Source organism: Aotus nancymaae, unplaced genomic scaffold, assembly GCF_030222135.1.
Source record: "Aotus nancymaae isolate 86718 unplaced genomic scaffold, 86718_ANA_hifiasm-v0.15.2.pri h1tg000012l, whole genome shotgun sequence".
Taxonomy (NCBI): Eukaryota; Metazoa; Chordata; class Mammalia; order Primates; family Aotidae; genus Aotus; species Aotus nancymaae.
The window spans coordinates 7898830-7922538 of record NW_026988423.1 but is presented as its reverse complement, the minus strand read 5'-3'; the positions used below and the strand labels follow the sequence as shown (position 1 = coordinate 7922538).

Sequence of the window (23709 nt, the reverse complement as noted above, 5' to 3'; positions counted from 1 at the left end):
CTTTTCTTTAAGCTTCACTCAAGCAGCCAACAGACTGTTGCCCTGGCCACAGAGGTGGGCCAGAGCAATGACTAAATCATAACACACTCTTATGTGTCCCCTACCACACCGACCAGATTGTCCGTCTACAATCAGGAGGCAGGAAACTTGTGGTGTGATTTGAAGGGGTGTTCAGTAGAATCTGTCCTCACGCTGCCGCACCACGGCTTGCAGTTCTACCTTTGGAATTTTATTGCTTGACTCGTTAATGTTTTTAGTGCTTAAATATTCTCTATTGAGTAAGAGACAGGTTCTGTGCAATGAGACAATTAGGTCAAGAGGGAAGGAAGCTGAGGTGATGGGCAGATAGATTCCAGAGGTAAACTTTTCTGATCTGTTAAAGTTGAAAAGAGTTAACCCACATCCTACCAACCTAGGCAATCTAGGAGGTAGGAAAGTTTGCCTCTGGAATCTATCCAGGTACCCAGTTGGGACTGGGCTTCAGCTCAGAAGTCTGAAGATGATAACTCATAGAATCAGAATCTAAGCTGGGACAACACGTGGAACAAACAGTGAAGTATCATGATATTACAAACTTTTCTTTGCTACATGTAAGATCTCTGTATCACATTTCCCTGGGGAGCTAGATTCAGTTTAGGCCGCATCTATCTACTCCAGCAAAAGGATTTTAGCTAATCTTTCAAAATTTATTTTAAAAATTTATTTTATCTGTAATGAATATAAGGAAAGTATTATAATGAAAATCAAGAATACCAGGCTTTAAGAAAATATATTTTAAGTCCTCTTTCTCTTTTAGTTGCTTGATATTTCTTTTACAAGGGGATATTTTGTAAAATAGGTGGAAGTAGGGGCTTATTTATCATTTTGATTATATATACTCTGAATTGCTTGAGTGATGGACTAGATGCTAATTGACCCATTGTTGGTCAAATAAGGTCATGCTTTCTTTGCATGTTTTTGAGATAAATCAAAGGATGATATCAACTATGAGTCACTCATAGGATTCACATTCACAGAGCCTGGCCTAAGAGGTATATAAAGAGGAACGTTTCAGGAACTTAGGCTAGAAAGGAACAGAGTAAACTGAGTTGATCCACTTAGAAGTTTACAATGAAGTTTCTTCTACTACTGCTCCTGCAGGCCACTGCTTCTGGAGCTCTTCCCCTGAACAGCTCTACAAGCCTGGAAAAAAATAATGAGCTATTTGGTGAAGTAAGTATGGACACTACAGTATTTATCTAGCTTGATGTTTGTCTTTTAAGATTTATTACATTAACCACTTTTTTTGTTTGTTTGAAGTATCTGTTGAAAATTGGTCTAGGAGGCTGTCTGCTTTCAGTATTAAGATTTTCTTTGCCAAAGAAGAATATAAAAAAGAGGTATTGGTTTTGAAAAGAGTGTTATGATATTGGCAACTGAACTTGTTCCTTTTAAAATCCTTTGGCCAAGAAATTTCCATTCAATATAATTGGAGTTCACTTCTGTTATGGTATTTTACACTAGTCATTAAATGCCAGGTAATAATCTGAGATCTGAACAATGGTTTCATTAATATACTCACTTCAGGCTGCCATAAGAATCTAAGCATATTCCCTTTACCCTCAGTCATCTCAGATACATCTTTATAGCTTTTTTTTTTTTTATGGAGATGGCCACAGAGGTGGGCCAGAGTGGTTGCCCACTCTATGTTGCCCAGGCTGGTCTGTAACTTTTGGGCTCAAGCAATCCTCTGCCTCAGCCTCCCAAAGTGATAGGATTACAGTCATGAGCCACTATGCTGGGCCTATCTTTATAGCATTTTTAATGGATTTTTTTTTTTTCAATTCTTAGTTTCTTTTCCTTAATTAAAAGAGTTTGGTCTCCCTATTCTCTAAGATTATTGTAACATTGAATTTATCATAGTTGTCTATTTTGTTTAGCTTTGAGTTTTTAAGCAAGAAATTTGTATCCCAACTTATAATAATAATATTAATAAAAAATGTATTTTTTTTGAGACAGAGTTTTATGCTGATACCCAGACTACAGTGCAGTGGCACAGTCTTGGCTCACTGCAACAGCTGTCTCCTGGGCTCAGGTGATCCTCCTGCCTCATCTTCTCAACTAGCTGGGACTACAGGCACGTGCCACCACTCTCAGCTAATTTTTGTATTTTACTAAGATACAGGGTTTTACCATGTTGCCCAGGCTTGTCTTGAACTCTGTGGCTCAAGCAATCCTTCCACCCTGGCCTCTCAAAGTGCTGGGATTACAGGTGTGTGCCACTGTGATCGGCCTGAGTGACCAAGACAGACTTCCATCTCTTAAAAATAAATAAATTTTTAAGAAGATATTTCCACTGGGATTCCAGGAATATGGCTCACTGCAGCTTCTACCTCCCAAGTTCAAGTGATCCTCTCACCTCAGCCTCCTGAGTATCTGGGACTACAGGCATGCACCAACACTCTGGAATAATTTTTGTATTTTTTAGACAGAGGAGGTTTTGCCATGTTGTCCAGGTTAGTCTTGAACTCCTGGGCTCAAGCAATCCTCCTGCCTCAGCCTCTCAAAATGCTGGGATTATAGACCTGAGCCACTGCTCCTGACTGACATGTCTTTGATAGCACAAAATTTACGATTTTTTTCCCTCATTATAACTGTCCAAGCAATAATAATCTAACCTGTAAGATGTGCAAAATTCCTGGTCTGAAAGCATCAGTGTGCAATTTAGTCATATACATGGAGCTCCCAACAGAAACTTTTCTGTGTGCAATTTTGCATTACTGAATGGATTTTTTTCCAGAGATACTTAGAAAATTTTTATGGCCTTGAGAAGAACAAACTTCCAGTGACAAAAATGAAAGCCAGTGGAAACTTACTAAAGGAAAAAATTCAGGAAATGCAGCAGTTCTTGGGGCTGAAAGTGACTGGACAATTGGACACATCTACTCTGGAGATGATGCACACACCTCGATGTGGAGTCCCTGACGTCCGTCATTTCACAACAATGGCAGGAAGGCCGGTATGGAAGAAACATTATATCACCTACAGGTAATGTCGGTGTATATTGCCCTGTATTTTCTACTTTCCCGTAGGTCTGACTCCTAACCTGAACCAGTTAGACACAGCCCTATATCTGGAAGTAGGTAAAGTAACCTCCCTCAATTGTTAATGCTATCTCTGTTAAAATTCATTTTCTCGGCCGGGCACAGTGGCTCACCCCTGTAATCCCAGCACTTTGGGAGGCTGAGGCGGGCGGATCACAAAATCAAGAGATCAAGACCATCATGGCCAGCATGGTGAAATCGTATCTCTACTAAAAATACAAAAATTAGCCAGGCGTGGTGGCATGCACCTGTAGTCCCAGCTACTCGGGAGGCTGAGGCAAAAGAATCACTTGAACTCAGGAGGTGGAGTTTGCAGCAAGCTGAGCTCATGCCACTGCACTCCAGCGTGGGTGACAGAGAAAGATTCCATCTCAAAAAAAAAAAAAATTATTTTCTTTAGAAGGAAGAATTGTTCACTCAGGGGTGAATCGTTTGGCTTGCCAGTCCAAAGTAGATTTTAAAAGCTGCAAATGGAGAATGAAACTAAATTTACTATAAAAAAGAGACAGGGGGAAGTTTATAGAGTAGTCAAGATGGAAAAATGCAGAATCTGGGAGCAGGAGCAAAAAGCATAAGCTTCTATGAAAGCAAATCCTTTACCCTGATGACCTGTGAGTTTTAAATAAGAAGAATATAAGTTGGATTTTGGTTAAGAAGGAAGTTGTCCAAGGAAAAATGTTTCTGCACTTAATGAAGCAAGTTTTAAAATCTGGACTCTTGATTTATGAAATGATCCATCTTCCAATTGTGCTAGCAAAAATGAAGTATTATAAGACAAAGTTAACATGTGCTTTCCACACATTTTTTCTCTCTTTTTGCTGATGAAGCATCGATAATTATACACCTGATATGAACCGTGAGGATGTTGACTACGCAATCCAGAAAGCTTTCCAAGTATGGAGTAATGTTACTCCCTTGAAATTCAGCAAGATTAACGCAGGCATGGCTGACATTGTGATGTTTTTTGCACATGGAGGTAGAGAACTTGTACTTCATCTTTGTCATTTGGCATGATCTACAGGATGTACAGAAGGACTAATTTTCTTTCCTTTTCCAAAAGCTCATGGAGACTACAGCGCTTTCGATGGCAGAGGTGGAGTCATAGCCCATGCTTTTGGACCTGGATATGGCATTGGAGGGGATATGCATTTTGATGAGGATGAATTCTGGACTATAAATTCCAAAGGTGGGCAAAAAAACTAAGCAAACAGGAAAGGAAAACAACAAAAACCCTAACAAATTCAAAATTCTGGTTTCAAAACACTACATTGTGACAAATGATTACATGATGAAAAATCTTGTTCTGATTATAATTTTGCCTCTAAATCAAATTTAACACTTTGTATGGGCCTCAATTTCACCCTCTGTAAATTGAGGATATTAAACTAGATCATCTTGAAGATCGGCTCTGACAATCTATGAAGATTCTATGAACTATGAGCTGGTTCATCAGTATAAACTCAAAGGAATCTTAAGAAGCATAATATGAAAAGGTAAAAGCTGTTATTTAGGTGATTCGGGTTTTTTGTTTGTTTCTTTTTGTGACAAGGTCTTGCTCTGTCACTTAGGCTGGCATGAGGTGTCATGATGCTAACTCACGATAGCTTTGAACTTCTGGGTTCAAGCAATCCTCCCACTCCAGCCTCCCTAGTAGCTAGAAGCACAGGTGTGCACTATCCGCCTAGCTAATTTTTTTATTTTTGTAGGGACAGGATCTTGCTATGTTGCCTCAAGAGATTCTCCTGTCCCAGCCTCCCAAAGTGTTAGGATTACAGGTGTGAGCCACTGTGCCCAGCCTAGGTGATTAGTTTTTCACAGTGAAATCCATAAACTCAAAAGCAAACACATACTAATTCTGTGTTTGCCAATAATTAGAGGATAAGATGGTCATCTGTGTGATTATTATGCTGACAATTTCTTAGATTCATAGTGAACAAGAAAGCAAAAGTTATAGAGAATCTAGATATTCCTATAGAGAAACACAAGATTATACAGTCATGTATTCTCATGTGGTCTTGGGATAAAAACTTCAGAATGCCTAATTGAATATTTAACACCTTGGGAGCATTTATAGGACTGTAACTTATCAACCCCTTCAGATAGTTGACATGGGGTTAACTAAACTCTCCTGTTATTTCGGGTAATCACTAGCATGGGAAAATCCTAGCCATCATGTCGGAAGCCTTTTTAATTCTTCCATTGGAAATTTTAGATTCTATGACTCCCTCATGTGGAAAGTAAACGGGGAGAAAGTCATCAAGGATATTCTCTACTCGCCATCCTCCTCTCTGGGTGATACTGCACATATTGAATGTCAATATTTGTTTAGATACTATGTCCACCAGAAAGACTGTTTTAGTACAACACATAGCCTAAGGCTTAAAGTTTTTGCTGAGAAGAGGACTTTTATATTGTCAAAAGACAGATCATGTAGGATTAGGTACTTGCTGAACTGCAAATCCTTAGCCAGACATGTTATATGTGCCTAAATGTTATCCAAGGTTATTTGGGGGATTGCAACCCTTTCATCTTAGGATACTTGTGCTCGTTAGCCTCAAAAAATGTTTTGGAATTCTAATGAACCTTAGAAGAGTAATTTAATACAGCTTTCTGTAGGTAAAGGAAATTAAGACCAAGAGAAGGTTAGTGGCTAGTTTGTGGAAAAGCTGGGCCAGAACATGCATTCCTACCTCTTAGCCCAGTATTTTCCATCTGTCCATGTTGCGTTATTTTTTAATTGGATTGATTCAATACTTTCAAAAAATCAAGTTATTTATGACAATTATAACTTAAAATGCTTATTTTCAGCCTGTTTTGTTGTTGTTTGTTTTTGAGATGGAGTCTTGCTCTGCCACCCAGGCTGGAGTGCAGTGGTGCTATCTCAGCTCACTGCAACCTTCGCCTCCAGGGTTCAGGCACTTCTACTTCAGCCTCCCCACTAGCTGAGATTACAGGTGCTGTCCACCACACATGGCTTTTTTTTTTTTTTTTTTTTTTTTTTTTTAGTGGAGACGGGGTTTCACCAGGTTGGCCAGGCTGCTCTCAAACTCCTGACTTCAGGTGACCTGCCTGCCTCGGCCTCCCAAAGTGCTGGGATTACAGGCGTAAGCCACTGAATCCAGCCTCAGCCTGTTTTCTTTTACTCAGTAAATTAAATAAACAAATAGGTTAATGCTTGCTGACCTATTTAACTACAGTATTGGGTAATGAGGCTATTTGAGTACAGAGATGAAAAGGACACAATCTAGTGAGAAACAGAATACAAACATAAATCCATTATTCTGAGATGAGGATCAATGGTGGTGGCTCATAGGCATATTATAGGAATGGAGAAAAGGATAAATTCAGGTTTGGCTAAATTGTAAAAACTTTGCTGCACCCATGATACAGAAAATTCTTGAAGGATTTGTGTCTAGACACTCTCCAAGAGGGAGGTGTAGACTCTTTGCGCTTGGGTACGGGAGAGTATTTCAAGGTCAGGTTCTGCAGCTAACTGATGTGTGACTCTGGGGAAGTCAGTTCTTCTGAACTACAATTTTGTCATAGAAGAAGACAAAAATGAAGGCATTGGACTAGAAAACAAAAATGTTAGTCAGGAAGTTTCAAATATTCTGCAAATTGAGATATTTGAGAGCAGGGACGTATCTCTCTCTTCTCTTACCTACAAAGGTGCATTCTCTAGGACGTACCACAAAAATGAACAAGGAGTTCTTATGGGACTCAAAAGAAAAGACAGAGATTAAAGACAGAGTATTTTAATCATTGATAAAAATGATGAAGTCTGAATGGGGCGCAAAAGATAAGACAGAAAACACTGTAACTTGGTAGTCCAAATATGTCTAAATTATAAGTATAGACTTTTTTAAGAATTATTTTTTTCTCTTTTTTCTTTGTTTTTTTACATTCTTTCCTTGAGTCATATAGACTCTTTAATTTTATTTAGAATCATGTGTAGTAAAAGCATGAACATTAGAGCCAAGAAATTTGGATTTAAATCTTGGCTCCAGCACTTAATTTGATTAATCTTATTGATCCTGTTTCCTCATCTGTAATGGAGAGCACAGTGGCTTTCTTTCAGATGTGTGAGAATTACACATAATGTGTTACATTTCTTGGTGACTCACAGCACCTGAAGCTTAATGATAGCCTTACATTTGGGTTTAGGAAAAGACGATTGCTAAAGACATTTTTTTCTATATCTAGTAAAGCTTCATGAAGAGTAAAACCAGAACTGAGTCATGAGAGTTGAGAATTATTTAGAAGCAATGAAAACTTTTGAAGGTAGCTGTGAGTTATTCTAGAAATTTTTACAACAGAATATATTTTATTTGTCTCCTAGTAAAGCAGTCCTTAACCAGAGGCAATTTTGTCGCCAGGGGGACATTTGACAATGTCTGGAGACATTTTTTGTTGTCAAAACTAAAAAGGGATTTGCTACTTGCTTTTAGGGGTAAAACCTGAGATTTCTAAATATCTATAATACACAGGACATCCCAGACTACTGGCCTATAATGTGAGTAGTGCTGAGGTTGAGAAACCCTATTCAAAAGGGTATAGAAATAAGTAAAAGATTCTTAAATGTTTCTTTTTCACTGTGTCAGATATTATGATATTGTCCAAGATGATAATGCATTTCACAGCTTTCTGTGTTTTGATTGGTTTCTTCTTAGGCACGAATTTGTTTCTCGTTGCTGTTCATGAGATTGGCCATTCCTTAGGTCTTGACCATTCCAATGATCCAAACGCCATCATGTTCCCCACCTACAAATATGTTGATGTCAGCACATTTCGCCTCTCTGCTGATGACATACGTGGCATTCAGTCACTCTATGGTGAGTTGAATTTTTTTATCATTTTGCCATATAAAGATACTCACTCTTATGAATAATCTAACAATATCTATATTTGGATAAAACTTTAATATATGTGTTTTGAACTCCATAAAAACCCTGTGAGGTAGACGACACAAGTATTAGCTTCATTTTACAGATGAGGACAAGAGACCTAGCATGTTAATGTCAGAGCCAGAGACAGAACCAGAGGCCTCAAGTCTGGTGTTCTTTCTATCCAAGATACCACTGCCTTACTGAAGAGGGCCTGCATATTAAATAATTTATTTTAACTGGAAAAGGAAAGTAAAGATAATCAGGTTTTCTTCCTCCATGATATTGCAACCATATGGATAAAAACACCTTACTTTATGCTTCCTGTAAATGTTATAGAATGCTTAAATTGATTTTGATACAATGTTCATTAAGAAAATTTAGTATTTAAAAATAACAGTTCTTCCTCCTCTGAACTAAAATGCAGATTTTGTTTTCTAATGCTTCTTGAAATGTATTTTCAGGAGGTCCAAAAGAGTACCAACCCATGCCAAAGCCTGACAATTCTAAACCAGCATCCTGTGACCCCAATTTGAGTTTTGATGCTGTCACTACAGTGGGAGATAAGATCTTTTTCTTCAAAGACAGGTAGGATCATTTTCATATCTAACCAATATTAAAGTTTCTGCCTTTACATTTTTTTTAAATCAGAGAACAGTGGAAAATAATTGAAAATGAAATAGATGAAACTTGTAAGCAAGGACTTGGACTTGATTCTCTAGGCAATGAGGAGATCTTAAAGGTTTTGAAGCAGGAAGACAGGTGGGATTACATGTGTGTTTTAGCTAGAAAACCGGTGTGTAAAAAAGGATTTGCAGTAGGAATCTGGGATGGGAAATTAGAAGACAGGAAACAGAAGCCAGACTATATTAATCATAGATAAAAATGGTGAGGTCTGAAACTAAGACTGTAAAAAAGTACCTATGCAAGAGGCTTGATTTCTCAGTTCTGGAGGAGAGAATTCCAGGATAACTTATGGATTCTTCCTTAGAACACAGACTGAAGCAGGTATTGTTGGTAAGGAGGGAGAGTTAGGAAGATTAACCTTTGTCAAGTAAGACAAATACTTCCCATTTTTGAGATTATAAGACTGAGACACTTGAGCTTAGGTGACTTCCTTGAGGTTACAAAACTGGTGAGTGGATTATAGGGTCAGGCTAGAAGCTTAGATCCCTGGATTCCAAGCTCCAGGGTATTTCTGTTTATCAGGTTACTTGTTAAAATCATTTTTATTACCAAAGAGTTGATTAATATTCTTTTCTTGTGGATCCATGGACATCAGACAGCCATGGAACAGAATGTGAAGACAATGGAAAGAAACACTGGGTCTTTTCACAGGTGCTTCCCATTCACATGCCACGGTTCTTGAGTCTACACTGTTTTTAAACATGTGTCAAATGTCTTTCATGCCAGGTTCCTCTTGGTGACGTTTCCTCAGAGGCCAAAGACCAGTGTTAGTTTAATTTCTTCCTTATGGCCAACCTTGCCATCTAGCATTCAAGCTGCTTATGAAATTGAAGCCAGAAATCAAGTTTTTCTTTTTAAAGGTAATTCTAATCTTTAGTTTTGTCATTGAGTCTACTTCAAGGAAGAGAATAAATTAAGAAGAGATTGATACCTTTTAATAGATATAGACCAAAAGGCACTCTAGATTTTATTAATGGTGGCTCTGAACTATAAGCTAAAATAGCCTAAATACCTAAGTAATACATACAACTTTCGGAAAAAGTTTGTAAACTATAAAAGAGCAATACTTGTGGAAAAAAAAAACCATAGGAACCATAGAAAATAGACTATGTTCAAGATAAATAAGCAATACATTTTATAACTGTGGGAAAGGAATTATGTTGTTTGTAGTAAATCAATATTTTCTTATTACTCTTTCTGTATAATTCAAATGTACCCCTTTTCTTTGTCTTCACAGATGACAAATACTGGTTAATTAGCAATTTAAGACCACAGCCAAATTATCCTAAGAGCATACGTTCTTTTGGTTTCCCTAACTTTGTGAAAAAAATAGATGCAGCTGTTTATAACCCACATTTATATAAGACCTACTTCTTTATAGATAACCAATATTGGAGGTGAGCTTTAATGGTTGGTCATTTGACCCCTCAGATTGTGAAACGGGCATGGGATGGGGTTTTCCAGAAAGCACCTTTTCTGTACAAGTTCCCAAAGCTCCTTGACCTTCCAGGGAGAGAGAATAAGAGAACATAGGACTGAAATAGTTATTGTCAACCTGGTTATTTATGTTCTTGATTTCTGATATATGAGATGGTAGATAATGTGTTTTTTTTAAAAAAATACTTAATAAAATGTCACGTTATTAATCATAATGGAAGCACACCGGAAAACAGTGTCATAGATGTACAAGACCATGTATTTAATCTACAGTTAGTTTGGAGGGTGTATGGATTTTCAGACTCCTTTCTATAATCACTAGATTCAAAAGACAAAATGAGGAAATTATCCTCTAAATGACAGGAGGTCTTGCAAGTTCTTCCTTAAAAGAAAGTCACATCCTAGTCAAGAGAGGATAGGAGTTCATTTGAGTGTCTATCTCTTTTGTCTCAAGTGTCTAAATTTTGAAGAAGGAGAGGATTTTCTATTCCTTCTTCTGAGTAAGCCAGTCATTTCCTAGATTGCTTGCCTGGTTGACATGAGACATGATATATATGTTAAGCTTACATTTACAATTATTATTTTTTCTTAAACATTTAAAACTCAACATCTAATTCCAATTGAATACCTCATGCTTATGACTTGAACTTGACCACTAACCCTTAGCCCTGTTTGAGAAACAAAACTTGATTTTAGCAAATAACACTTTCTAAAGAGTGTCCAGATGGGTGTGGTTTGCTGTAGCCTGTTACCATGAACATTGACATTTCCACTCTGAACAGTGGCTCTGTTTAGTTTTCTGCTTCTACTTGGCCCAGGAGTTTCCCTTTAAAGGCCAGCGAGAGAGTGCTAAACAAGCCATAAATGCTTAGAGAACCAAACTGAATAGAAACAAGGTAACAGTTAGATTCAGTTGCCACTTGGAAGTCTAGAGAGAAACAAAACTCTTTTCAATTGCTGGTAAAAGAATTTAAGAGACAAACTAGGACCTGACCATAGAGCCTAGAAATAAAAGAGTTTATTTTCAATTTCTCTTGAACATGTGTGTTTAAAACCCTTTGGTTCCCTGGCTCTTAGTCCCTTGACCTATTTATGATCTTCTTGGGGGAAATAGGTATTTTCGTCTCAGTGGAAAGCTTTGAAAAGAAGGCAATGACAGGCAGCTGAAGAACTGGTCACTGGGGCGAATGCTGCAGCCAAATCACCTTCTATGCCAGACTCTATAAAGCAGGACAAAGCACTGGTGGAAGTATCATGGGGTAGTGGGAAAAAAACTTAACCAGAGTCAGGAAACATAGGTTTGAGTCCTATAGGGACTTAGAGGAAATCAGTGAACTGTTTAGGTCCTTGGTTATCTTCATTAGAACAACCTAAGCCCTTTTGGGATGAGGCCTTCAGTAGAGAAGGTGGGTTTGTGGTGCATGTCAGGAAAGCCACTTTCTGATTGAGTTCCTGCTGGTTATTTCTTTGCTCAGGTATGATGAGAGGAGACATTTGATGGACCCTGGTTATCCCAAACTGATTACCAAGAACTTCCCAGTAACTGGGCCTAAAATTGATGCAGTCTTTTCTAAAAACAGTAAGTAGTTGAGAAAACCATGAAGATACTGGAAATCCCATTTCAAAACTATAAATCCTCTAAGATTAGAGAACAGGGCTCCAAACTGGAAAGAGACAGGTCTCTGCAGTTCCCCACAGGGCCACAAGGAAAAACTCATGCAGTACGTGGCTCTGAAGAGGAGAGCTAGAATGAGCAGGGGCTAGCGGCACAAGTGGTGTATTCCCAGGGTTGTCTGGCAGGCAGCGGGAATGCGATTGTTACTATTTCCCGTGTTTCTGAGTCTCTGGAATTTCCTTTGACCTCATCAGCCACACAGTATGTGCAGGCAAGGACATGGCAGCCAAGACTTGGGCAGTCTGGCATCTCACCCTTTCCTACACTTTGCACTGTAGTCCCTTCTGCCCTCATAGGCCCTCATGGACTGAGGACTGAGGTGGGTTGAGAGAAACTTGAGTTTGTGCCGTATGCCTTCAAACAAGACCAGCCTACGCAAGTGTTCATGGGGCCAAGATTTTTCACTTGTATTCCCTCCCCTCCCTAGTGTTGTTTCCTCCATCAGGGCCCCTGTGCACCCTACCTGGGTCCAATATCCTGTCTCATGAATCCTCTACCTGGAGTATGACTGGCTGTAGGTAGATGTCTGGGGGGCACAATACACAGCCCAAGGGTCCCCAACATTTATAGTCTCAAATCACATCTCATCTTTTTTTTATTTGTTATATTTTGATTTAAAAATAGAGATGGGGTCTTATGATCTTGGCCAGGCTGATCTCAAACTCCTGGCCTCAAGCAGTCTTCCCATTTGAGCCTCCCAAAATGCTGCAGTTAAGGGCATGAGCCACAGCCCGTAGGTCATCTAATCCAGACAAGCTATGAAAACAGATCTATGTTGTTGGTGGTTTTTTTTAAAGAACTACAGGGAGGAAACTAAACTATTTAATTTGTTTTCATTTTCAGGATACTATTATTTCTTCCAAGGAGCTAACCAACTTGAATATGATTTCCGATCTCAACGTGTCACCAAAAGACTGAAAAGCAATAGCTGGTTTGGTTGTTAGAAATGGTGTAATTAATGGTTTTTGTCAGTTCACTTTAGTTTAATAAGTATTTATTGTATGTTTGCTATGTCCTCAGTGTACCACTACATAGAGATACATATCATAAAAATAAAATCTATAAACCATAAATTATTCTATAAAATATGTAATATTTTTCAATTTTGAAAACTTTAATTGTCAATTTTTTCTTGACTCTACTATTGAGTTTGAAAATAGATACCTTCAAAGGCCAAGAGAATTGTTTTTGGAGCATGCTCTGTAAGTTGGTTCCTAACATCCTTGGACTGAGAAGTTATAATTACTTCTGGCATAACTAAAATTAAGTATACATATTTTTGCTCAAATAAAAAAATTTTAAAAAGCATTCATTTTTTAGTATTTTTTCTTGAGAAACAGAATGTGTATTTTGAAAATAACTCTGAATCTACTCCTAAATAAAAATAAGTCTCCCTGACTATATCAAGGGATGAATATGGCAAGTGGAAAAAAAAAAAAGCTTAGATTTCTTTTGATCACTTGGGTAACACCACCTGTGTCCTTGGTCTCAAGGCAAGAAAGCATCCTCTAGGATGCACATGACCCCAAGGAGGACCTATAGAGTATGGGCACAGACTGGAGAGAAGGGATGAAATGGGAATTTTCCATTCCGGTAAAATCCACAGTCAAGTCTTACAGTGTAACTGCTGTGTGACCTTCACAACCAATTAAATCTAAGCTTCCTTAAATTTTGGAGGAAATAAAATTAGGAGGTACCCACCCCATAGGTTTATTGTGAAAAAGAACACAATGCACGGTGAGCACATCCTTCTGGTAGCGTGGCCTGTCCTGTTTCCGTTTTCTCCACTAACTGACACATAGTCCCCCTATCTTCTGGGTTGTATACATTGTACAGCTTTCACTTATAACTTAGGGGTTTGTGGAATGCTTTTTAGTTTTAAATTTATTGGTACATCATGTTGATTGATGTACTTAATTTATGCAGAAATTTTTCAAGTTGGATGATCATTTTTGGCTAGTGGAATGAGCTGAAATCAGGGAAAATATGAGGCTCAGAAAGTACCTAGAGGGAGATGAGCTCTTTGTCCTTCATGTCTCAGATCCATTTTTTTTTTTTTGAAACGGAGTCTCACTCTGCCACCCAGGCTGGAGTGCAATGGCACGATCTCAGCTTACTGCAACTACTGCCTCGTGGGTTCAAGTGATTCTCCCACCTCAGCCTCCCGAGTAGCTGGTATTACAAGTGCCCGCCACCACACCCAGCTACTTTTTGCATTTTTAGTAGAGATGGGGGGGTCTCACCATGTTGGCCAGGCTAGTCTTGAACTCCTGACCTCAAGTGATCCCCCCACCTAGGCCTCCGAAAGCGCTGGGTTTACAGGCATGAGCCAGTGTGCTCAGATCCATTCTTAACTCAAGTATGTGCTCCTTCAGTATCATTAAAGTTGTCTTTGCAAAGAGTAGAATCAAGTCATCACTAGAAGAAATGTTATTCCCCACAGGTTACTAAATGCTAGATTTCCCTGAAAAGAAGAAAATTCCTACAGAATCAGTATCAAAAGAAAATGGAATGGTATCTGGGTGAATTGTCTTTGGCCTTAGGTAATTCAGGAAGGAGCTGTTTCTCTTAAATGCTGGCTGAATAGGAATAGAAGTCCAGAGTCACTATCATGAATGTTCATGAAGATGCCTTCAAAGACTTAAATGCGAACCTTTCTTCCTTTTCTTCTATCTATGTTATATTTTCGAATTTTGTTAAACAAATCCTTATAATGTTAACCATGTTCCAGGCACTGTTCCAAGTGCGGTATATACACAAAAAAATAAAATGAAAATAGCTCAGTTAATCCTTATTACACATGAGGTAACTACTATCATTCTCATTTTCCAGATGAGAGAAATAAAGCATCAAGAGTTTTTAGCTTGCTCTAGGTCAGGTAGCCTTGGAGCTGTGATTCACAGTCAGGCAGCCTGACCCCAGAATCTATGTTATTAAGATTGAGCCTTTTAGATTTATAAAGTGGAAAAAGTTAAAGCTAAAACTTCTGGCATTTCACTCTATAATGTTTTGCATTTTTACTTTTCAATTAAAAGTCTTCAAAATGTCTTAAGATTTGTGTGTATATCCCATCTGGGAAATATCATTTTTTCTCTGGGAAATGAAGGAATATTATTTCATTGATGTCAGGGAAGAAAATTCCAAGACTTGGAAATTACACGTGTCTTTACAATTGAGGGCTGCACACTGTCTAGCTACTTTTCTGGAGTAACTGGTTTTATGAGGGTATACATCTTTGACTTTTTATTGGGTAGACCATTCTATAAATCTGTAAGGGTAGAAATAGTAGAGAACTGATAGCTACACAAAAGGTTCTTTCTATATCAGTGCAAATAAGTCTTACTCCTTAGGGATAAAATTGATTTGTGCCAGATAGAAGACATACTCTTAAACATTACATCTTACTGTCCAATAAAGATATTACCTACTTATATCATTAGAAAATTTATTTCAGCATTCCTTACTATATATATATCTGTTCTTCAGGCCCTTCTTTGAACTGATTCTTTAACTCACTAGCTAACATACTGGAAAGACTATTAAAATAAGTCTTTTTTAGACTATTACTTATTATAATAGTCTTTCCAATATGTTAGCTAGTGAGTTAAAGAATATCTTTAACAAGTTCATTTCATATTTGCATAAAATCATATTTTTGAGCCTTTAAGATTATATTTTAGCACAAATTAGTCAATAAGGAAGAGAACAGGACTGTCTACCTTGTGGACTACAAATAGAAAAAAAATTAGTAGGCGGCCGGGCGCGGTGGCTCAATCCTGTAATCCCAGCACTTTGGGAGGCCGAAGCGGGTGGATCACGAGGTCAGGAGATCGAGACCATCCTGGTCAACGTGGTGAAACCCCATCTCTACTAAAAATACAAAAAATTAGCTGGGCATGGTGGCGCGTGCCTGTAATCCCAGCTACTCAGGAGGCTGAGGCAGGAGAATTGCCTGAACCCAGGAGGCGGAGGTTGCGGCGAGCCGAGATCGCGCCATTGCGCTCCAGCCTGGGTAACAAGAACGAAACTCCGTCTCAAAAAAAAAAAAAAAAAAAATTAGTAGGCAATTTCTCAAGCCTGTCAGAACTGTAGTTTCGTCTTTCTGATTCTTCCTCTCCCCTTATCCTGTAATAGGACAGTGAGGAACCTGTACCTTTGCAGAAGAAAGGAAAGGATGTACCACGTTTGGGCTGCATAACGTTTCCTAGATTCACATTTTTGATGTTGCTACTAGATTTTAGTTGTGATAGGCATGGAAAATTCGAAGATGACTAGGAATCTATGTCTTCAAAGGCACAAAATATGGTAAAGACAAAAAAAGACATGTAAACACATTATAATGCAGTGAAATAAGTAGACCAATAGAAGCATTTACTAAATATAGAGATAATTGTATCTCTGCAAAAAGATTTGGGGGCCACAGAACACTTCCTTTGGGAAACAACATTTGAGAAGTGTTTTTAAAATACGAGAGAGATGTGATAGGTGGAGATGTAGGCTAAAGGGACTCCAGATGGAAACGGAGCCTCCTCAAAGACTCACTAGAAGAATATTTTTGTAAAATTGGAGCATGAAGTAAAAAGGTAAAAGATGAGAAGGAGATGAGATATCAAGTCATGAACAAAATGTATTGTCACAAAACTTTATGTTTATGCAGTTAAATGATATGGCTTTACTGAAGACATTTTAATAAGGATAAATGACTAAACTGCATCTTAGAATATCTTTTGAATGGAAATATAGAAGCTAGATCAGAAATAATTAAGGCAATGTTCAGAGAGGAACAACTGCCATAGTACTGTACTAGTCTATGCAAGAAATACTAGAAATCTAAATTATAGACATGGGGAAGACATGTCAGCAACAGCTAGAAGGGAGAAATAATAAAGTTTGGTGACTGCTTTTTCATGTGGAGTATGGCTGAAAAGGAATAACATCTGGTGATTATTTTCAGCATCTGATTTAAGAAGTGAGTTTGAATAGAGAAGGAAAAGCCAGTTGTGGAAGAGATGGTGGTGTGATTGATGGAAAGGAAATAACTAGGTTTGTTGAATCTGGGAAGTGAGGAGGAGATGTCTAGTAGGTAATGGGATGGGGCCAAGGTCCAATAAAGGTGTCTGAACCAGAAATTAAAATGTGGGAGTCTTTAGTGTGTAGGCAGAAGGTCACAACTTGCAAGTTAATGGGATATCTTAGGAGGACAATAAGTAATAGTCTTTCCAATATGTATCATCTCCTGGGTGATTTTCTGGATTATAGTGTTATGGTATAGGAACACCAAAATATTTTAAGGAGATCATAATATGCCATAGAAAAAGGATTTACTGATTTATGTAAGACAGCTCCCAGTCCATGAGGATTGAAATCTAAGATCTTTGTCTTTTTTTGTGAACACTTTTGTTTCTGGCTATATTGCAGTAATTAGTACTGGATTTTGCTTCTTGCTGTGATTAACTATAAAACTGAACAAAATGTATGAAAAAACTGGTTTCATTCATTGAGCAGTAGGTAGTGTAGGAAATAGTCCAGGAAGGAAGAAAATTGATGGTGCAAGCCCCTATGTCTTCCCTGCTTTCTATCTGTAGGTAATTTCCAGGACACAGCAGAGGGGAAAGGAACCAAGTAGAATGCAGTAGTCTCACTGAATGAGAAGATAGAGATTAAAGTTCAGGGAGGTGGAGGTGGCTACCACTTGCAGGGAAAAGTGAGGAAGAGGAGGAAGCTACATAGATAATGCACTCCAGAAATTGAGAGAGAAGTATCCTTGAGTCTGCTGATGAATCCTAACCTGCATATGCACCACCAAGGAACTGTAGACTGAACAATTCCTAGGGATTACATAGGGCTAGGAGAGGTTTGAATTCCAGCCAGCCAGAATGGCAAGATACTTTTAACATCTGGGGAATCAGTGAAGCCACTTTAATAGTAGGGCTCAGTTAGTCCTAGAGTTAGGGGTACACTAGACACACCCTAAAAAAAACTTAAAATCAAACTCTGAATAGATCAGGCTGATCAGTAAATTACTTGACTGATCACAACACTTTGGGAGGCTAAGGTTGGAGGATGGCTTGCGCCTAGGAGTTTGACACCAGCCTGAGCATCATAATGAGACCCTGTCTCTACAAAAAATTAGCCAGTAGCAGTGGGACACAACTGTGGTCTCAGCCACTTGGGAGGCTGAAGGGGGAGGATTGCTTGAGCCTGGTAGGTCAAGGTGAGCTGTGATCACACCACTGTACTCCACCCTGGGCGACAGAGCAAGACCCTGTCTCAAAAAAAAAAAGAAGAAATATATATATATATATACACACACACACATATATATTTCTCTCTCTATATTTTTTCTATATATATATACAAACATTTATTGACTTTTTCTATATATAGAAATAAATATTTATAGAGATTTATTTATATTTATATAGTGTAATCTTATATAAATATAATCATATTATTAAATATTATAAAATTTATATAAACATTTATATTTATATAAATAAATCTCTATAAATATATATATTTACATAGAAAAAACCATACAGTGATACATTTAATATGGTGAAAGGAAAAAGACATTATCAATTTGGAATTCTATAGTGAAAATAACTTTCAAAAATGAAAAATGGTGCAGACTTTTTCAGACAAGCAATAATTGAGAGAATTGATTTTCAGAAGACAAAGCACTACAGAAAATGTTAAGGGAAGTTTTTCAAATAGAAGGAAAATGATAACGAATGGTAACATATCAATACAAAGAAATAAACAGCATCATAATGAGTAAATATATATGTAAATATAAAAGGCAGTTTTCTATTTTTAATTACTAAAAGTAACTATTTGAAGCAAAGAAATAAAAATGTATTATGGAGTTGACAGAATATATACAAGTAAAATAAATGTATGACAACAATAGCACAAAAGATGTGAAGAAAAATATAGGTATGAGATTCTTACAGGTGAAGTGGTATAATTCTATTTGAAGGTAAAGTCTAAAAAGATAGAGATCAAAATTTTAATCCTAAAAAAATTCACTAAAAATAGACAAAGAGGTATAACTAATAAGCTAATAATGTTGATATAATGGAATACTGAAAATTATTCTATTAATCCAAAAGAAGATATGAAAAGAGGAAAAAGGAAGAAAGAACAGATGGGGCAAATAGGAACAAGTAGCAAGTGAGTAGATCTAAGTCCAATCACATCAATAATTACATTAATTATAAATTGTCCAAACACTCTAATGGAAAGAAAGAGACTGTCAGACTGAAACTATTTCCTAAGAAAACCACTTTAAATATGACGACATATTTATTAAAAGTAAAAGGATGAAAATGATATATCATGCAAACACTAATCATAAGAAAGAAGGAGCGGGTACATTAATAGCAGCTAAATTAGATATGGAACTGATTTTCCAAATGTGGTTCCTGATCCAGGAACATCAATAAATCAGGAACTTATTAGAAATGTAAATTTCAGGTCCCATTTCAGACTTACTGAATCAATTTAAAATTGAAGTCCAGAAGTCTGTTTCATCAAGTAAGCCCTCTGAGTGACTTTGAATCATGTTACAGTTGAGATTCACTATATACAGAGGAGTATTTCATGCTTATAAAAGTATCAATTAATTAAAAAGACAAAAGTATCCAGGATGAATTTGGATACCAGTGCTCCCACTGATCTGACCACATAACTTTGTGAGGGTTACTTAATCTGCTGAATCTTGGTTTACTCATCTGTGAAGTGTGGCTATTAAATGCTAGAGATTTCATATAGTATATGTATGTATCTATAAACTGACACATGAACAGCGATCAATAGACGATACTGTTAGAGTTGTGTAATGATTTGATGCATTTATATTGAATCTCTCCTGTCATACTAATGACCCCCTCTGCAAATTTGCTCCTCGTGTCTTTTCTCCTTAACTGCTGCACTCTTGGTCTTGTATACAAATCCTAATTACCTTTCTAGTCACAGGCAAGTCCAGCCTTCACTGGTCTTCATCTCCCCAGATGTACATTTTATGTCTCATATTTTGGTACTTAAGTACATAATAATTCCTCCCTTTAAAAAATTCGTATATACTTTATTTTGTAATATTTGGTAATGCTAAGTATAGTTGTAACATGTTATATGTTTGAATTATTAATAAAGTTATAAAACATTATATGAATATACTACAATTTATCCACTCTACCGTCCAATGAGCGTTTGGGTTATTTTTGGTCTTTTGCTATTACAGATGAGGGAGTAGGTCTCTGCCCAACTTATGAAACACAAATGCAAGAGTTTCTCTATGGTATATTCCTAAATGTGGAATGACTACATTTTGGAATCTTTACTGCTCAGGCAGCTATGATGTTAAACAACTGCTGCCGATTGTTTTTGACAAATGACCTGGGAAAATGTTGATTATACTGGGTGTTTTCTGAGTGAGGTTGAATAAACCCCCTTGTGAGTGGGGTTTTCCAGGAAACTGACAGACAGGTCAAATAATGACAATTCTTCGGATAGAACTTTGAAAGAGCTCTTACCTTATTTGGACTCCAGCAGCTGCTAGGTTGCTTGTTTTCACTGTAATTGTGGGCTGTTGGCTTACAAAGCCACCATTTTTGGTTGTTGTTTCTTTGTTCTTTGTTTGTTTATTTGTTTGTTTTTGAGACAGAGTCTTGCGTGTCGCCCAGGCTGGAGTGCAGTGGCACCATCTTGGCTCACTGCAACCTCCACCTTCTGAGTTCAAGTGATTCTCCTGCCTTAGCCTCCCAACTAGATGGGATTACAGATACACACCACCACATCTGGCTAATTTTTGTATTTTTAGTAGAGACAGGATTTCACCATGTTTGTCTCAAACTCCTGACTCCAAGTAATGCACCTGCCTTGGCCTCCCAAAGTGCTGGGATTGCAGGCGTGAGCCACTGCTCCCAGCTGGTTGCTTGTTTTCACTGTCATCGTGGGTTGTTGGTTTACGAGACCACCATGGAGCAGCTCTCTGAATATTCAGTCACTTTTTTTGAGTATATGCCGCCAAGATTGTTGTATGCAGTTGATTCATTTTCAAGATTCTAAAAAAGTTGATGTTGACATTTTATTTTATTTTATTTTATTTTCTCATTAAACTTTTTTAATGGGTCTCAAAATTCTGTGACAAATTTTTGGTCAAGTTGTTTCCATTAAAAAGTACTGATTTTAAAAACTAATAACTTAAAACTGCCACACACACAAAAAAAAAAACCAAAGTGCTCCACAAAACATTCTCCTTTCCTTCTGAAGGTTTTACGATGCATTGTTATCATTAACCAGTCTTTTACTACTAAACTTAAATGGCCAATTGAAACAAACAGTTCTGAGACCGTTCTTCCTCCACCACTGATTAAGACTGAGGTGGCAGGTATTAGGGATAATATTCATTTAGCCTTCTGAGCTTTCTGGGCAGACTTGGTGACCTTGCCAGCTCCAGCAGCCTTCTTGTCCACTGCTTTGATGACACCCATGACAACTGTCTGTCTCATATCACGAACAGCAAAGCGACCGAGAGGTGGATAGTCTGAGAAGCTCTCAACGCACATGGGCTTGCCAGGAACCATATCAACAATGGTAGCATCACCAGACTTCAAGAATTTAGGGCCATCTTCCAGCTTTTTACCAGAACGGCGATCAATCTTTTCCTTCAGCTCAGCAAACTTGCATGAAATGTGAGCTGTGTGGCAATCCAGTACAGGAGCATAGCCAGCACTGATTTGGCCTGGATGATTCAGGATAATCACCTGAGCAGTGAAGCCAGCTGCTTCCATTGGTGGGTCATTCTTGCTGTCACCAGCAACGTTGCCACGACGAACATCCTTGACAGACACATTCTTGACGTTGAAGCCCACATTGTCCCCAGGAAGAGCTTCACTCAAAGCTTCATGGTGCATTTCAACAGATTTCACTTCAGTTGTAACGTTGACTGGAGCAAAGGTGACCACCATACCAGGTTTGAGAACACCAGTCTCCACTCGGCCAACAGGAACTGTACCAATACCACCAATTTTATAGACATCCTGGAGAGGCAGGCGCAAGGGCTTATCAGTTGGACGAGTTGGTGGTAGGATGCAGTCCAAAGCCTCAAGCAGCGTGGTCCCACTGGCATTGCCATCCTTACAGGTGACTTTCCAACCCTTGAACCAAGGCATGTTAGCACTTGGCTCCAGCATGTTGTCACCATTCCAACCAGAAATTGGCACAAATGCTACTGTGTCAGGGTTGTAGCCAATTTTCTTAATGTAAGTGCTGACTTCCTTAACGATTTCCTCATATCTCTTCTGGCTGTATGGTGGCTCAGTGGAATCCATTTTGTTAACACCAACAATTAGTTGTTTCACACCTAGTGTGTAAGCCAGGAGGGCATGCTCTCGGGTCTGCCCATTCTTGGAGATACCAGCTTCAAATTCACCAACACCAGCAGCGACAATCAGGACAGCACAGTCAGCCTGAGATGTCCCTGTAATCATGTTTTTGATGAAGTCTCTGTGTCCTGGGGCATCAATGATAGTCACGTAGTACTTGCTGGTCTCGAATTTCCACAAGGAGATATCAATGGTGATACCACGTTCACGCTCAGCTTTCAGTTTATCCAAGACCCAGGCATACTTGAAGGAGCCCTTTCCCATCTCGGCAGCCTCCTTTTCAAATTTTTCAGTGGTTCTTTGGTCGATGCCACCGCATTTGTAGATTAGATGGCCAGTAGTGGTGGACTTGCCCGAATCTACATGTCCAATGACGACAATGTTGATATGAGTCTTTTCCTTTCCCATTTTGGCTTTTAGCGGTAGTTTTCACGACACCTATGTCCTGGCGGCAAACCCGTTGCGAAAAAAAAGTGATGTTGACTTTTTTTTCTGCCAATGTTCTTGTTTTTTATGGAAAATGGTATTTTGAAGGTCCTTACTCCATCATCCCAGCTGACATCATTTGAAATTAATTTGAATGTACTTAAATTAGTCAGGCTATTATTCTACAGTGTCATGTCTAAGAAGTTCTTATCTGTCACAGGCTGCTGAAAATATGACAAGCTGATTTTCTGGAGAAATTCAGATGATACATACAAGCTCTGCAAGATGATTTGAAGATTGCATTGTAGTCAAGAACATACGATGAAATTACTGTATGCAGCAGTGTAGAAGAGTTATAAAACCATAGCTTTATAAATCAGCGGACAGTGGCTTACAGAGAGAATTATCAGATGTGCTTACATCACATCTTACTTGTTTTAACAACTCAAATGCTTTGGCATTGCTATGTTCATATTTGTATATTCCTTTTTTATAGTTCCAATAGCTTGAATTTTCTAAGCAGTCTGTCTATCAGATATGTACATCTGCTGTGCTTGATTGAAGTATAGTGGAACTCATCAGTAGTAACGTGTACTAGTTATGACTTGTTGACATTTCCATTATAAACTGTAATTTTGAATTGTTTATGCATTATAACTGTGGATTTCTATTATATTGAGCTGAAAGTTGACAGGATTTCAGCGGCCACTTGTGAATTTTGATTTAGATTCATTATGTGTACCAGAATCTTGTGGGTTTTTTTTTCAATAAGAGTATGGAAAACATTTCTTGTAATCTGCTCTTTAACAAAAAATATTTAGTTTTTTAAACAGTTTGTTAGGTAGCTAGTGGTGTGAACCAGGTCATTTTGTATTAAATAAAAAATAAAACCTTGAGAAACTTGGATTTTAAAAGTAATACAATGCTTAGGTTAGTATTATTTGTAATTGGAATCATTTCTATCTAATGAGAATGTTAGTTGAGAATGGTTCCTTGAAGTTTTATAATCTATAAATGAAGGCCCAGGAAAAATAATACATAAAACGAAACAGCAAACATGTAAAATTCCTGCTTACTCTTATTAGATAAAAGTAATTTGAGTGCTTACCTAATTTAAAAAAAGATTG

At 37.8% G+C, this 23709-nt stretch overlaps 2 protein-coding genes across 2 annotated transcripts; one reads left to right on the top strand and one right to left on the bottom strand.

The window, feature by feature from the left end:
- The first annotated feature begins 1049 nt into the window (after positions 1-1049).
- Positions 1050-13073, top strand: MMP12 (matrix metallopeptidase 12). The gene is made up of 10 exons (XM_012455264.3): positions 1050-1212; positions 2780-3027; positions 3911-4059; positions 4144-4269; positions 7754-7915; positions 8431-8554; positions 9380-9513; positions 9891-10050; positions 11566-11669; positions 12609-13073. The coding sequence occupies exons 1-10, from the start codon at positions 1111-1113 to the stop codon at positions 12707-12709; spliced, it is 1410 nt and encodes a 469-aa protein (XP_012310687.1). The 5' UTR covers positions 1050-1110; the 3' UTR covers positions 12710-13073.
- A 7809-nt stretch (positions 13074-20882) lies between these two features.
- LOC105719451 (elongation factor 1-alpha 1-like) lies at positions 20883-22624 on the bottom strand. Its single transcript, XM_021671797.2, has one exon. The coding sequence runs from the start codon at positions 22562-22564 to the stop codon at positions 21176-21178; it is 1389 nt and encodes a 462-aa protein (XP_021527472.2). The 5' UTR covers positions 22565-22624; the 3' UTR covers positions 20883-21175.
- Between the last annotated feature and the right edge of the window lie 1085 nt (positions 22625-23709).

What these genes read in the sequence shown, in the direction of transcription:
- MMP12 (XM_012455264.3), top strand. Translation starts at nt 1,111, where the DNA reads ATGAAGTTTCTTCTACTACTGCTCCTGCAGGCCACTGCTTCTGGAGCT. An exon ending in TGGCATTCAGTCACTCTATG is followed by an intron (nt 7,916 to 8,430) that starts GTGAGTTGAATT and finishes ATGTATTTTCAG; the next exon opens with GAGGTCCAAAAGAGTACCAA. An exon ending in TGCAGTCTTTTCTAAAAACA is followed by an intron (nt 11,670 to 12,608) that starts GTAAGTAGTTGA and finishes TTTCATTTTCAG; the next exon opens with GATACTATTATTTCTTCCAA.
- LOC105719451 (XM_021671797.2), bottom strand. Translation starts at nt 22,564, where the DNA reads ATGGGAAAGGAAAAGACTCATATCAACATTGTCGTCATTGGACATGTA.